The sequence below is a fragment of the Sciurus carolinensis genome, chromosome 1 (assembly GCF_902686445.1).
Source record: "Sciurus carolinensis chromosome 1, mSciCar1.2, whole genome shotgun sequence".
Taxonomy (NCBI): Eukaryota; Metazoa; Chordata; class Mammalia; order Rodentia; family Sciuridae; genus Sciurus; species Sciurus carolinensis.
This window is the reverse complement of record NC_062213.1, coordinates 32993345-33010564: the sequence shown is the minus strand read 5'-3', so window position 1 is coordinate 33010564 and position 17220 is coordinate 32993345. Positions and strand designations below refer to the sequence as shown.

At 36.4% G+C, this 17220-nt stretch overlaps 1 protein-coding gene across 4 annotated transcripts in view; it reads left to right on the top strand.

The window, feature by feature from the left end:
* The window catches only part of Oxr1 (oxidation resistance 1), a 420876-nt gene that overhangs the window by 208348 nt on the left and 195308 nt on the right, over positions 1-17220 (top strand). For all 4 annotated transcript variants that reach the window (XM_047543799.1, XM_047543803.1, XM_047543808.1 and 1 more), the window contains one exon: positions 3645-3841. In XM_047543799.1, coding sequence (XP_047399755.1) covers positions 3645-3841 — 197 coding nt within the window. The remainder of the gene's footprint in view (positions 1-3644; positions 3842-17220) is intronic.

Genomic DNA, 17220 nt, shown 5'->3' with positions numbered 1-17220 from the left:
CTTCTGAGTGTGGTGGCTTAGGTCCACCCTCTACAGATTAAATATATATTTATGTACATATTTTTTAAATGAACTATCTGATGTGTGTGTTTTCTGAAAGCTGTGGAGACTCCTAATGAAGTATCACATTGCTCACCAAATCAAGGACTCCCTTTTAACCTGTTCTTTTCATACCCACCACTTCTTTTTTTTTTTTTTTTTTTTTTTTTTTGCGGTGCTGGGGATCGAACCCAGGGCCTCATGCTTGCAAGGCAAGCACTCTACCGACTGAGCTATCTCCCCAGCCCTCATACCCACCACTTCTTTCCCAGAATCCCTATTCCAAAATGAGTGACATGCCCCCACCCGCCCAAGTGCAGTTCAGCTCCTGCAGGTTCCATGTTTACCACCATGCAGCAGCAGAAGAGCCCAAGAAAATGACAGCTTATCTTCAGTGTCCCTGGGGATTTTAAGGAACTGCACCATTCCCCTCCATACTCCTAAAGAGATTGGATTTTGCATCAGTGTGTGTACTATGCAGGGCACTTTCCTTGAGGATACTTATTTCACCTTCTGGGTAAAGATTTTAGTTTATCCCCATTCTATAGATGAGGAAACTGAGCCTTGGAAAAATCTCTAACATCATTACAATGTTGAAAGAAGATGCTGGAATGCCTGTGTGAAGGAGTAGAAAAGCATGAATTATGAAATATCTGACAGCCTGCTTATAGAAGCCAGTCCAAGATGGATAGCTACTTTTATTCATTTCTTATTCTTGATCCAAGATACTGGAACTCATTTTCCTTTGGAAATGCAAAATACAAAGATACTTTCAGTGCCTATTAAGAGATTATTTTTGTCTCTTTTGTAATGTTTCATTTATTATCAAAGGATATTTTATCTCATGCACATCTACATATTTCATTATGCTATATTTACATTTGTTTAACACATTTAATTAAGAACATTGTTTAAAATTTAGAAAGACTTCCCCTTTCATGAAATTTGGAAATCGAAGGTAGCATTTAGCAGGTTTCCTTGTCAACCACAATAGTCATTTTTAGAATTGTTGGGGAGTAATTCAATTACTCACCACAGTTCTGCTTTCTAAGAATGTGCAAATGGAAGTCTCCTCTTCAGTGATCCAGGAAACCTACTAGTAATGTTGTAAACTTCAGCAACAATGATAAAACCTGATACCTTTCAAGTACTGGTGGGAAAGGTGCTTGGTGGGAAAGGTGCTTGGTGGGGAAGGGGAGAAAGAAGAAGGAAAATAACAAAGTGTCACGTTCTCCTCCATTTGGCCCTGTGTTCTTTTGCTCATTCCAAAGAGGTTATGAAAAGCATTGGGGGACACTTGGACATTTTGCAGTGATGTGGAACTCCATCAGCTATAATATCCAGTGTTTTATAAAACACAAGCTACCACCTTATTTCTTACATGTTAGGTAGTTTACTTATTTGTTGCTGATCTCCTTCCACAAGAATGAGAGCTCCTCAGTGGTAGGTGTGTTGCCTGTTTTGTTCAGTGTATATCCCTGGACAAAGAGCAGTTATTCAAGGAATCAGAGAATAGTCCATTTTTAGTTCATGGAAAACTGGGGGATAGTGTTGGGAAGCAGCCATCCCCAGTGTGGAAAGAATCTTTACTTAGGTTCTACTCTGCTCTGTCAGTCTTTGGGAAGCTGGAAAGAAGCCCAAGAGTTTCACTATATTTATTTTTGCTATTACCTTTTTGTGGCAGTAACCATTCAATAACTATATATAATTTCATTGTAAATGAGCACATTTTAAAAGTCTTTCAATATCTTATGGAAATGTTTTATCAAAGGGTAACATAGCCCCATAAAAATGCAAAAATTATGGAACAAGAAATTCTCTTCAAGCAAATACATCCTGGCACCCCATACCCAGACCAGGGAACAAAACATTGCTAGAATTCCAGAAACATCTTCATGTTACCATCAATGGAATGACACCTCATCTGTAATTTTGCCTGTATTTGAACTTTATGTAAGTAGCATCATGCACCATGTGCTCTTTTATATCCGGCTTCCTTAGCTCAAAATTATTTTTGTGGAAACCATCCATGTTTTTGCAAGTTATTGTAGTTCTTCATTTTCACTGTTGTATAAAATTCCATTATTCTGTTGATAAACATCTAGGTTGTTTTCAGTTTTTGTGTATTACAAATAGTGTTGTTATGAACATTCTCAGATGTGTCTGTTAGTGGACTTGTAAAGATACATGCCTCTGCCTTTAGGAGGCATTGTTAGACATTTTCCCAGAGTGGTCTCACCATTATGCATCCTGAGATTTCCAATCGTTTCTTATCACCACAGTTTCATGTGTTTTACACTTTAGCCATTCTGGTAGGTGTTATGAGTGCAATGTGGTTTAAATTTGCATTTCTAATGAATTATGCTGTTCGGCACTTTTTAATATATTTGTTAACAATTTGTATAAAATAAGAAAATCAATCTTATTTTCAGGAATGGTAAGTATATAATACATGTGGTACGTGAATAATAAGCTAGTAATCATGTAGGTGATAATTAAATGACTAAAATTTAGTAAAGACTGCTTTCATTAATGAATCTTTTACTAATTGATAGATTGTATTCCTCTTACCATGCTTTGGCTCTGGTAAATTTGATACAATAGATTAATTATGAATAATCCTCTTTGCTGGATAGTGTGAGGCTATCAAGGTCCGTGGCATAGGAAACTTTCCAGAGGAGACCACATTTAAACTGGTTCTAGAAACATGAACAGGGTATGTCAGGGGTGCAGGAAGTAGAATCTAAGGAATGGGAAAATAAAGTGTGGAGGTGTGAAGTTGTCCAGAGGATTTAAGAAACTGCAAGTGTTCAGGAGTGATTATCACAAATAATAAAGACAATTGCCACGTTGCTTTCAATAAGGTACTAAGTCTTAAAAAATGACGGTATTATCTTCCAGAAGGTCCAAAGTCCAAAAGTAAACTGGCTTAAGGTTTAATTGTACTAGTTGTTAGCTTGAAATCTCTCAACTTTATTTATATCATTTACCAGTGATTTTTACACCAAAAAAAAAGTGCATGAGTGTAGAAAATATTTCATGACTTTTGATTTTCATGTTAGGCCCAATGTCATTTCTTTAGTATATACAAAGTAAGCAACACATTTATTGTCATTGAGTACATATGGAGTTAAAAAAATGTGAATTTTATAATTTTTAAAGATAACATGCTAGTTTCAATTAAACTGAAAAGCATTAGTAGCCTCCAGTTAAAAAAAATAATCATTTCATTATCCTTTCTTGAGTTATAATTATTTAAGTGATATTTCATTATATTATTAAAAAAAGACTTCCTTAAGAACTGCATAGTCCAATGCGATGTCTTTGTCCAATTGTATTTTGCTATTAGAAATACATTTTGATACATTTTAATGAGACCTTTCAAAAACGATTAGACAGAAGATTTATTTCCAACTAGTTTCAAAAATGTTTGAAGAATTTATTTTAAAATACTAGAAGGAAGGTCTATACTTTCTGAATAGATCTGGTTCTATTTCAAGGCCAGATAGAACTCTGTTGTTGAAAAAAACTGTGATGGAGATAAACATGAAACAAATGTGTCTCTTGAGTTGATATTCATGGCTTGTGGTGTTCTTTATCTGTAGGTTGAAGAAAAAGTCCCAGTCGGTGGATATCACGGCTCCAGGGTTCAATCCTTTGGCTGGTGCAGGAAAGCAAACACCACAAACCAGTAAACCCCCTGCACCTAAGACTCCTATCATTGAAGAAGAGCAGAACAATGCGGCCAATACCCAAAAGCATCCTTCCCGAAGGAGTGAACTGAAGAGGTTCTACACCATCGGTGAGTTTATGCAGATGTTTTATTCAAGTGAACTGATGAAGTCTACCTAAACAGTATTGTGGGTTTGTCTATCTGGTTACTTATGTGACCCCTTGTTCTCCAGTGTATGATGTGTCTTTATGATGGTTTTTGGACATTTTCTTACATGGTCTGAACAAGAAGATGGAAAAATACTGAAAACCTTCAAGAAAAGTTGGATGAGGAAACAGGCTTAAGGACCTTCTATATCCCAGCCTGAGGGGAATATATATGTATATTAGGTTTTCCAATTTTTCAGCTTAGGTGCTACTGTTTTCGTTTTAGCCATTTCTTAGCCAACACCATTGTTGTTTCTTGTTTTTGTTCTTTTCATTTTCCCTCCAGGCTCCCAAGTCTCTGACCCTGTTCTGTCAGGTTCTTAAGACAGTGGTTGATGCCAGCCTGTAACTAACAAAGCCACAAAGAAAGTAGAAAGTTATTATTACATTGCCAGGGAGGAAAAATTACAATGTGCATCTGTTTGGCTTTGTACATTGCTTAACTTTCGAGTAATTGAATACAGAATTCTTCATATGATAGAGCAGTGGCTTGTGAATAGGTTCTTGTAGGCATTATGTTTCTTTTTTTCAGATAGAATAATATCCTGAACTTTTGAACTTTTTTTTGGAGAGTTGTTAGTCATCAGACTAAATAAGTTGAAATACCAACTTTTGAGTATGTTTGTTTGTTCAGCATGTCTTTGGACAAATGTTTTTTAATGATAACAGTTATCAATGTCTTATGTATTTGAGACAGAAGTTCTTAAACATATCATATATGGTAGAGGGTGAGGAGGAGGGGAAATAAATCCACCTAGGACGATGGCTCTTTTGGTCTTGCATATTACTTCATTCTGGAGGAATTTGATCACATTCAAAAGTTTTAATAGTACAGAAAGTGACTTAAAGGGTTGGCCAAAGTTTTATCATAGAGGTTGCCATGTTTTCCTTGGTAGCCACCATCCCCCCCACCCCAATATGGAAATGTTTGTTTAAAAGTGATTGAATCTTTTCTCAGGTATTTGAGTATCTCTATCTAGAAATGATAATTAGGAGACCATGTTTCTAGTTCTGGTCCCCATTCCAACTTTCTGTGTGACTGTCATTCTCCAACATCTTTGGGTGAAGTTGTCTCCATGTGGGGCTGGTGTTATTGCAGGATTTGACTGCTACAACCGATCTTTCTCTTTTTTTCTATTTTATGTCCCTTGCTACAGTCACTCAATCTTCTTTTCAGATTTTCAAGTCTTATTTGCAATAGGCAGCAAGCATAATGTCATGGATGATGTCCATATTCAGGTACTAAGGATTGACATAAGACAGTATAGACAGGTACATATTTCCCTTCTTAAAACTGTGATTGTGGGCTGGGGAGATAGCTCAGTCGGTAGAGTGCTTGCCTTGCATGCACAAGGCCCTGGGTTCGATCCCCAGTACCGCAAACAAAACAAAACAAAACTGTGATTGCATTTTTCTAAAAATCGATCACCTAGAAAAGCCCATAAAGTTCATACTATTTGTCAATGTTCTCACCTCCTAACCTTAACCTTGTCTATCACCTTCAATTGCTTTTCTGATTTATTAACTAAGAAGAGATAGTATTTTGCCTTCAGAAAATTAAGTTTACCCTACAAACTCAATATTAATCATAAATTACAAAGAAATACTGGCTTGGCTACAGAGAATAAGAACTAAAGTAGAAATTAGAAGTCTTTTGGGTAAGTTTTGATTACTAAAAAATGAACTGAGTATTTTAAGTAGCATCACTACTAGTGAATTTTTTTTTTCATACCAGGGATTGAATCCAGGGGTACTTGACCACTAAGCTATATCCCCAGTGCTTTCCTTTTTTATTTTGAGACAGGGTCTCACTGTGTTTCTGAGGCCGACTTTAAACTTGCCATCTTCCTGCCTCAGCCTCCCGAGCTACTGTAATTGCAGGCATGCGCCACCGCCTGAATTTGTAGTAATTAAATTTGCAACAATTTGTTTTATATTCCATGCCAATGCATGTCTACTATGTTAAAAGAGGCATTTGAACTTCACATTTACTGTGTCTTTGTAATTCTTCTACTAATTTGGATCTGAAAATATTATTTTCAAGATTTAAGCATTAGAAACCATGTAATTGAAAATCCACTTTGCAAAACAAATATATCTTGGTATTTCTTCATAAAAATATTGGTAATAAACAAAAAAAAAATAACAAAGTTCATATATCGGTAACTTTATATACCAAAGACAAGTTAAATGCCTATATTTTATCTTTTGTGTGTGGGAGGTCAAAGGTTTCTGGGAAGAAAACCCTGGGCCTCACACATGTTAGGCAAGTTCTCTACCATCAAGCTGTATGCCCAGGCCCTGTCTTCTATCTTAATTCATCCTCACAACAATGCTGACAGGTAGGTGTTACATTCTGTTTTTATAGATGAGGAATATAGCCTTAGAGAAATTTAAGAAGGACCCATCAGCTGCAGATGCTAAGCTTGGCAAATAAATTTCATGTTTTAGCCTGTGACACTTCAGAATAAGCCTTCTTACTCATAAGGACACCATCCTCTACATAGTGGAGGACTGGAGAAGTTTCTATGGATAATACAGTGGACAAATATTATTATCATAATTCCTCGAGAATGTCACTGAGGGAAATTATGCCAACCAATCCATCTGCCAGCCAACATACCCTTTCACTGAAAAATGTCTGTAAAGATTTCAATTTGGAGTTCATACTACTAGAAAAGCCTGGGAGCCCTCTTGTGACCAAGCACAGTACTACACTTAAAATTCAGCAATGAAGTTCTGTGTTGTTTGCTGTACTTAAATTCAAGCACTAGTTTCAGGGCTTAAGAGAATTTTCAAATAAGAAAATAAAGAAGTGGAAAAATTTCGAAGTCACTTACATGTCCCTTGTTTGTTAATCAGTGGCTGTAGTATCTTCTCTAGAAATTTCTTTTTGATCTCACAGCTATTCTTTTTCATGAACTTATATATAGGATCTACTTCCTATTTAGAGAACTCTAAGAAATGCAATTTGTAGGCCCCTTGGATACATAAGAGGCTCATATCCTGAATTATTCCTAATAACAGAAATGTATTAAGCCTAATATCACATCAAAAAATGACATAGCCTAAACTCATAACTTTTAAATAAGAATAAGCATAATAAAATTTCTTTGATTTGTAAAAACTAGGGATAAATGGACTGTTTATTGATGTAAAATATTTAAGAATCTCCATTTAAATTGAAAGAACAGAAATCACTATAGCAGGACTGTGGCTTAGGTAAGAACTTTTCCTGTCCTATTTCTGTCACTAATGGTATAATCTTGCACAAGTTATTTACTATTTATTACTTGGCCTTAATTTTTTTTTATTTGTGCAGTGAAAGAGTTAGACCAAATCAGTGTCTTTCTTTTGAAAACAACGTCTACTTATTAGCTCAGAGTTCTTTGGTCAGAAATCCATGTGGCATGGCTGACGTTTCTGTTCAGGGCCTAGGAAGGCTCAAATCAAGATGCTAGCTGGGCTAAGTGCCCATCTGGCAATTCAACTGGGAAAGATGTGCTTTCAAGCTCATTCTTATTGCTGTGAATTCAATTGTTGCAGTGCTAGGAGAGAGCTCCCCATACCCCTGCTGGCTGTCATTTGAGGACCACTTATAGCTAGCAGTTGCTCTTTGAGCCAATTGGCTTCTTCCATCATCAAATCAGGAAATTCGGTGTCAAGCTTTTCTCACTTGGATCTCTGACTTCCTCCCCTATGGTCAACCAAGAATATTCTCTGCTCTTAAAGGACTTGTGTAATTAGGTCAGGCCCACCCAGATAACTTTTCTGTACCATGGTCCACAAAATCTAACTACAGGAACAAAACCCATGATAGTCACAATGATGAACATTATACAGGTGTTCCCACCAGAGGGGCAGGGATCATTGAGGACCCTCTTGAAAGTCCTACCTAACACAGTTTAACACCACTACCTGGTATATACACACTCAAATACCAACACAGCTCAAATGAAATTTCCTAAAAGCAGTTCCCTCACTATCAGTTTTGATCACTCTTATTCTTTCCAAATAAAATTCTATTTTTTAAATAGGATCTCAACTCCTTAATTTCATAGTCTGTTCATGAAACCCCTGTCCTGAAGTTTGAAAACTCACTGGACTAGATATGAAGCCCTTCAAATGTTTAAAATTCTATTTTTCTCTTTAAAAAATATAATTGTTAATTAGAACTAAAATAATAAAAAATCTTTGACTTAGCGAGCTAGCACTAGTGAGTAAACAGATGTATGTGCTAGATGAAACTATGTAACTTTGATAATGTGTATATGAAATACATTTTCTTTGAAACCACAGCCCCTACTTAAAAATAGGACATGAAACAAAATAGTAAACTAAGGTATTTATAGTACTGTAATATATGGGTAGTTTACTGCTCTGGATACAGAGAACTGAATTACTGAATTCAGAAGTAAGAACTAAAACAAATTGTAAACTAAACTAAACTTGGAGGTATGAAGAAAACTGTGCATACAGGATCAAAAAACTATTGCTCCCTAGATGAACCTGTATGATTTTATGTAATATTTGTTCCTCACTTCAGGAATCAAGAGTAAGAGTTCAAACATCTCTCCAGCTTCTGTGACTACTAGTGAAAGGTGCTGGTGTCTCTCCATACTGAGGACTTATGGTTGACAGGAAATAGGACATAGGACAGCTCTTGAATAGAGGTTCCTGCAACGTCATTGAGTGAAATGCCAAAACACTGATGAGTTCCCCGTAGGCCCTGCTGTGCAGAAACAGTGCAGGTGAAATCGCTCAGAATGGAGAGAAAGGTGGAACCCAGCCCTGCTTTTAAGGTGGTCATCATGTGGGCTGGTTAAACAAACAAGGTGGCAGAACGCCCTAACCTCCAGGAGGGCAAGAGATGAACAAGGGCAGCAGAGTGGAGGGAGGCCTGGCTCACAGTGCGGTGAAATTCACAGATGGAAGGAGTCCATCAGATTGTAGATGCTCAGACTCCTCGTGGGCTGCACAGGACATGTCTCCCTGGGCACACTCCTCCCTTCTTACCCGTGTGCTCCTTTGGCATCTGTACTTACTTGTGCTTTTGACCTTCTTGTGTCCGGGTGTCTGTCTCTATCCCAGGTCTCAATTCCTTTGGGAAGAGAATGATGCCCTCAGGCTCATTCTTGGTTTGAGGATCATAGTTAAATGCAAATTAAATGCTGGGGGCCAGAAGGGAGGAGTTAGAAATGATTATGGCTTGACTCTTCCCCTTCTCAATGCAGGAAAAGAGGGGAGAGTCTACTATGAACACACTTTGTTTTAAAGTTCTTTTTTGAAAAATATTATTACTGATGCATTGTAATTATACATAGTAGTGGAATTTTTATGCCATATTTGTACATACACATAATTTGATCAATTTCATTCCCCTGTACCTTCCTTTCCCTCCCCATCTCTTTGCCCCTGATCTGCTTGCTCTACTCTACTAATCTATTATTATTATTGTTATTATTATTATTTTAGTTAGTGCATTATAATTATATATATAAAATTGGATTCATCATGATATGTTTGTACAGGGACACAGCACAGATAGATTTTGTAACCCCAGTCCTCCCCCATCCCTTCCCCTCCTCCCTCCCTCTCTATACCTTTCCACTAATCTATTGGTCTCCCTTCTTCCTTCATGAAACCCTCCCTTTATTAATTCCTTCCCCCCAGTACCTTCCATATGGGAGAGAAAACACTCAACCTTTGAATATCTAAGTCTGGCTTATTTACTTTATATGATGTTCTCCATTTTCATTCATTTTCCAGCAAATGATGTAATTCTATTCTTTATGACTGAATAAAATGTCATAGTGTATGTATATCATATTTTCTTTATCCTAGGTTGGATCAATAACTTGGCTATTATAAATTGCACTGCTGTAAACATTGGTATGCATGTATCACAATAATAACAATAATATGATTTTAGTTCTTTTGGATAAATACCAAAGAGTATGAAATAATGTTCAACGTCCTTAGCAATCAGGAAAATGCAAATCAAAACTACACTCAGATTTTATATTACTCCAGTTAGAATGGCAATCATTAAGGATACAAATAACAATAATTGCCAGTGGGAACCTAGGGAGATAGGACCACACTTATACACTTTTGGTGGACTGCAAATTTGTACAGCCACTATGGAAAGCTGTCTGGAGAGGCCTCAAATGACTAGGAAGGGAACTACCATGTGACCCAACTCTCTCCCATTATTTGGCATTTGTCCTAAGATCGCAGTTTAAGAAGAGTTTTGGAAGCTTCGGGGTATTAATGAAGACTGTAATTCCTACTGAGAATAGTGAGTAAAGATAATACATTCTCTGTATCCATAAAAGAGACTGGAGGTGTCAGTGCTCCACTTTATTACTTATGCTATGTAAATATTAACTGCAACTTCATGGAGAAGGCAGGAAAAAAGCATTAGCTTTGCCAAGTTCCTACTCTGCAGATTTCAGATGAGGGACTGCTTTGCTCACAGGTATCCAAATAATATCTCTGGATCTTCCCTTCAGTTGTGATCATCCCTCTCAAGTTCTCACCTTGCACTGGACAAGCCTGCTGGGCCCTGTGATCGCCTGTTTGCTCTCACAGATCAGTCTCCACCTTTCATTCTAAATTAGTCTCACCGTAGCACCTTCTCCTTGTAAGACACCATCTTTGATTCCTCATGCAGTATTCTTTACATGGCACTTTCCAGTTATATACAGAGGAGTGAATTTGGGGGATATATTTATAACTTAAACTTTTTCACATTTGAAAATGCTTATTCACCCTGTGAATCTATTCATTATTATTTCAATAAGCATTTATCTTATACCTACTGTACACCTGGCTTTGTTCTAAGTGTAGCAAATACACGAGTAAACAAGACCAAGTTCACTATCAGGTATACTTATATTCTAGTGAGGAAGATGGGCCATGACTAGATAATTAGACATTTATCATATGTCAAGGAATGGCAAGTTTTTAAAGAAAATTAAAAGAGACTAAGGGAGAAAGGTGATACAAAGATTATCCATGTAAAATGTGTTTAAATCTTTTACTATTGTTAAAAACATTCTAGCAGGTGAATTATCTCAGTTCTAACTGAGAAATCAATTGGGCTGGTTTCCACTATAGGACATTAGATATATTAATAAAAGCCTCTTTCAAAGAGTTATGTTTCCCCTTCCCCAAACTAGGATTACATTATGAAAAGACTAATGGAATTGATATTTGCAGCATGAAGAAGAAAAAGAACAGAAATTGAATGATCCTCCTACCTCCCCCACATTGCCTTCAAGGAAAGGATCCAGAAGCTCTTCATTTCCACCAAAAGAAGAATAAGGGATGTGCATTATGCTGGAGTGTAGACTATTGAAATTAAGTATTAGGGACATTAACAAATTTTAAAACATATCTTATAGTTAAGTTTTTAAAAATATATACCTATTATGCAGTACAGCTATGTCCACCTGTACAGCAAGAAAGGTAATAAGATCAGCTCCCAAACTCCTGACTGATTTCAGTCATTGATATGACAGTTGAAGTGCAGTCATTCAGTGGTAGTTTATTAAATTTCCTTTTGCTCACCCAGGTAGGTGAATCAGTGGTGAGGAACTTGGCCTCTGGAATCTGATGTCCAAACCTCCTTCCTCCTTATTGCTAGTTAAGTGACTATTAACAAGGTGGTTAGGATCTCAAAGCATAGTGTCTTCCCTTACAAAAGGAAATAAAACTTGTACTCATGAAAGGGTTGTTGTGAGGCATAAATGAGATAATCTGGGTAAAGGGCTTATAACCTTGCCTCAAACTTGCAAGTACTCAGCAAGTATTCGTGGACATGGATTTCTGCATGAGCATGCAGCACCACAGAGGCACTGCTATGCCTGCCCTCAGCAGTGAAGCAAGCCTTTGTCTTGAGCCTGGTCTATCTGATAGCCCCATCCCCTGTTGAAAGCCCTGCAGTGCTTCTTCCTTCCTAACATGATAGGCTTTTAGTCCATAGGCCTTCAAGCTCTGGCCCTACCACTTTCCAACTCCATTGCAGACCCCACTACCCTCCAACCATGCCAGGCTCCCTGGAGCATCCCAAAGCTGTTATACTGTGTGTTGTACTGTGGGCTTTGTATATATTTTCCTTTTCCTGGCATGGTTACCTCTACATCTTTTACCCTTATGAACAGCTATCCATGTGTCAGGATTCAACCTAAACTTTCCTTACATCTGGGCATGCTTTCTGCACATCTGATCAGCATGAATAGATTTTAAAGAATTTTAACATACTCATGGTCTGTCTTCTAAGTGACTAAAAAACACTCTTTCGATAGGACAAATGCTTATGACCTTCCTATTGTGTAAGTAGGAATATGTTTGGGCCACCATATAACATTACATATGATAGGGCTTAACTCCCTTAATGACTCTCTGTGATCACAGCGTACACAGTGGCAAAGTCAAGGGAAGAATCTGGATAGAATGACCAACGGTAAAGAGCTTACCCTCTGTAAGTGTTTTCAGATCAAGTCCCTTTCTTAAAAACAAAAATAAGTTTAGATTTTTGACAGAGATCTCCTCAAGTGGCTTTCCAAGTGCTAGTCTCTACCATTCATGGTGAAACAGATCCATTAAAAAAGAACACTAGCTTTTGATAAAACTATATTTATTCAGCTGAAGTGGCTACCCTTTCTTTTATTTTCTTCCTTTCCTCTTTCTTCCTTTGCTCCATCCTCCTCTCTCTCTCCTTCTTTCCTTCCAACTTCTTTTCTTCTTTTTCTCTCCTTTATTGTGTTATAATGAACTGTCTTTTGTGAAATGATGGCTTAGTATTGCTATTGGTAGGGGATATGGATGGATGATATATATAAGACTTCTTCCTTTTAAACACCATTACTTGCCAAATGTTAAGTCAGGAATGGTGCAAAATAATATGCTTTTGGAATTTTACTGGTCTGTGAATTTGTTAAAATCTTAAATCCAATGATCATGGCTTTTGCCCTGTCTTCAGGGTGGAATACCCTCAACATTCCAAACTTAGTGAAGCACAATTAAATATAGATTTGTGTCTTACTGTCCCCAGACTGCTTACATATTGAGAAGAGGGGCCGCAGAATGAGGGGTTCCCCAGAAATTATTCTCAGTCTCTGGCAAAATTAAAACAGTAATAACTAGTTTGAAAACTCTAAAAAGAGAAAAAGCAAGATACATATTTAACTTCTTTTTAATTTCAGAACATTAAACATTTTAAAATGTTATCACAGAATTTGTATGCTTTTCATTTGGAAGCCAGACTTTTTAATTATAAGAATAAAAATGATCAACTTAAAATGAAGATACTGTAATAAAAAACTACTGAAAAAAAAAAAAAGGCTGATATTGCTAGAGGTGACATATTGCAGCATGAAACTGGGTCACCACTGAACTGGAACCTTCTCTCCAGGCTAGAAGATTGTTCATGTAAAGGCAGGAAGACTGTGATTTAATCAGCAGAACTATCTTGGCAGAGAGGTCACTATCTATGAGCACAGACACCAAAATGGATAACTGCTCTGAGGGTTTCAATTAAAAGAAGTTTGTGAGAAAATGACTTTGTTTTGAATTGAAGTTTGTTCTGACAGTTTGATGACTTTTATATTTTCTGGGTCATAAGAATGTTTAGGGAAAGTCATTTTGCTGCTGAAGTTCCTGGTTATACATGGAAGCTGCGAGTCCCTAAATGGACCCTCGACTTTTTATAAATTTTGAAGAGTGGTGCCTATGTTAAAATGTATGTTATTTATTAAGATAGTGAAATTTGAAGTTATTTAGAATCAAAGTTCATTTTTTTTTCTTTCTTATTTTCTTTTTTTATTGAGGGTCTGTGTCCCTGTATGTGGATGTGTTGGGGAGATATTTGATGGGGTTTTTAATTTTTTATTATTTTTTATTTTAGACCATTTAAAATTCACTTTAAACCATAAGGCTAAAGGAAATCACAGGCAGATTTCTTTCAGGGGAAATCTAATTTTTTTAAACTAGTCATTTATACACTTTTAACTAGATTTTACTAAGCAGCAGGAAGCACACTCGGAAGGAAGAAAATATGTTCATTTGCTGTTCCTATAGATTGGTAATGCTTATAAGGTGCAAGATAAGCTTGCTGGCTCTGATTTTATGGAGCTAGCACCATGTTTTGTAGATTTGCTTTTTTCACTTTTGCCCTAATTCAGTGATTGTTTTGTCAGTAGTAATCAAGCCAGAATCAAGAAGCACAGCTTAATCATAGGTGTGATAAATGGATTAAGAAATGTCAATAACCTTGCAGTTTCTCTGAGCAAATTGTGCGGGTATTGTGTTTGATTTGCAGCATAATAGTCTTACAACTTAATAAGAACAAATTATACCTGTCAGTTTATTTAATGATTTCTAAACTGCCCAATTAAGCCTATACTGGTTTGAATTGTGAAATAATTAAAATGGGCATCATTCATGGTTGAGCAATAATCATGATCCTGTTTGAAATTTGCTAAAATCCTATTAATGTAAGTCCTTCAGCTCTGTCAACAACCAAAACTTGACCTTTCCACCTGCCAGCAGTTGTAGGAATGTTCCCTTTCACTGAACCATGGCTGGGAGTGGAAATGACAGATTACTAAGAAAGGTCTACTTTATTTTCCACATTTAAAGATAGAATTAATTGCAATTTGAGTACTGTATGATATGTCCAAATTCCCCCAGTATTTCCACTGTTAAGAGTATGAATTTAAAGAGCCTTTAAATTTGTAGGCTCTTGCACACATTCAGAAATAAAACTATTGGTATTATTTTTTTAAAATGGCTTTTCTTTCTACTTCATATGTAAAGATATTTCTTCCCATGTAAAAATGCTGCAGAATTTATATTCCTTAATGGAATGTTGTCCATGTTTACAACTATGACCAATTTTACTTAGAAAAATGGAAAGAATAGTTAAAAGCCAGAAAGAATTTGGAGAAGCATCTACTGTTATGTCTTTTATATATATGTATTTTTTTAAGTTGTAGTGGACACAATGCTTTTATTTTATTTATTTATTTTTATATGTTGCTGAGGATCCAACCCAGTGCCTCACATGTGCTAGGCAAATGCTCTACCACTGAGCCACAACCCCAGCCCAATCTACTACTATTTCTTCCAGTCTTCTGAAACTAGTTCCAGAAGTTAATAACTTTATATATAAAAGTTATTTTAATAAACTTTGAATAACTCAAAGATTATAAGTGTCCCATAATCATTCACAATAAATTCATCACACGTATGTGCACATTTACTTGCCACCAAGTTATTTGTAAGAAAATTTAAAACTTTACAAATTCAAATTTTGTGGTGACCTGAAGAACCTATGAGATTAAAAATCCTTTGTGTTAGTATAATGCATGGATTTGTAATAGAACATGATTTCAGGACACAGAAAATATGAGGTATAGCAAATTCACTTACAAAAAACTTTCACATAAGTAAAAATACCTACTAGGAGAAATTAATGTTCTGGTTTCAAAGTAATATTATTTATTAGTTAATCTATTTCATGTCACCACATATGCTTGAAAATAGCAAAATGAAATTCCATCTAAATATTATATGAGTCTTAAGTCATTGAGGTTGATGTTTCTTGGGAGAGAGAGCCCATTCCATCTTCATAGTCATGGCCAACAGACCTCAGCATCCTACTTTCTCCATCATTTGACTTCTGATTTTGTAAGCCACTTTCATATATTGGGTATACTTTCGGTTTGTTTTATTTTATGCCCAGAGGCATTGTAGGCTGAGCAAAAGTATGTAGGAAGAAGGAAAATGTAAGGACCTGGGACCCACTTGTGGTAGGAGAGTGATCAATAAAGAGTCTGGAAAGATGGTTTGGATTTAGTTCCTACTCAACAGTTGGAAGATAATGCTATGGGCAGTGGAGACTTGGAGGTTTTGCTTGTTTGTTTTGAATTCCTTTACCCTCTATTAATATTTTTAAATTTAGTTTTACTGATTCATAAAAACATGAAAAATTATATGCATGTATGGGGTATCATGCATGGAATTTAAAGGAATCCCCATACAAACATTAGAAATTTGGTATATTGAGTATGTAGAGGACAGCCCACCAACAGAAATTGCTAAGACACAAACCCGTGTCTGCCTGCCTGCTGCATGTCAAGATTTCCTATTTGCTGAGATTTGCACTCAAACATCCTGGGAGTTTCTTTTGTTGCTTAAATTTTAATGTATATTGACAGAAAGGCCATTGATTTTCTCTCATAGTTCTCTGAGCTAGAAGAGGTAAAAATTATCTTTGATAGTATATTGGACATAAAATATCATAAGTGCCCAGAGAATGTTGACCTTTGTGACTCAGATTTATTGAGTGTCTCACAAAACAATTCAAAAGAACTTTCTTTCCAAATTGGTGGTTTTGTTCTTGAGGTCTTCAGATTTCAAGTGTTACTTCAAGTGAGTCAAGATGTGGCACAGGCAGCACAATTACGTTTACTCTAAGAAACAGGGTGTCTGGTTGCTGCTCTCTGGGGCTATATGTTTATACTGCCTGCTTTAAATAATTCCTTCAAGTTACAGATGTTTGTGATATGAGAAACACTCTTGTAAATAAACATAGGGTGGGTAGGATGGGATGGAGTTAGATAAAGATCCACTTAAATAAGGAAAGAGACCATAATTCCCTCTCTTCGTGCTTCTTATTTATTTTTCATGTCCAGCCCTGTATAAGCCTAGCCAAACCTCAATTCAGTGGACAGTTTAAAGATGCTTATTCATTTTTTTAAATGATCAAATGCTTACCATGGTCAGTCTGGAGGAGATGAGGCTTAAAGGAGAAGGCAGCCTGATGCTATACTCCAGGACTCTGGGGCCTGTCTGATCTTGGCATCTTGGGAACTGTTGAAAGGGTTTGCCTAGAGGAATGTGCTGTTAACAATGCTTTATAGAGTGATGTTTCTAGCATCCTACGAAGTTGAAATGGGGATATATGTGCCTACTAATAGAAGAAGACTAAACAGAGTAAGGTCTAAATCAGTCATTTATTATTTTATTTAAGAGCTTTGACTTTGAAATAACACAAGCCCAGGTTTATATCCTAGTATCTCTGTGACATTGGGCAAGTCACTGAACCTCTCTGGATGTCTGATTTTCATTGTAAAGGCAGAGGATGTTACACTATATATCTTAAGTTTGTAATAAGGTTCATATGACATCATAAGTACAAATTTCTTAACAGGTCCTAAAATACAGTAAACATGTAGTAACTGTAAACTAGAGAGTAGAGCATCACAATAATTTCAATGAAGATTGATAAGC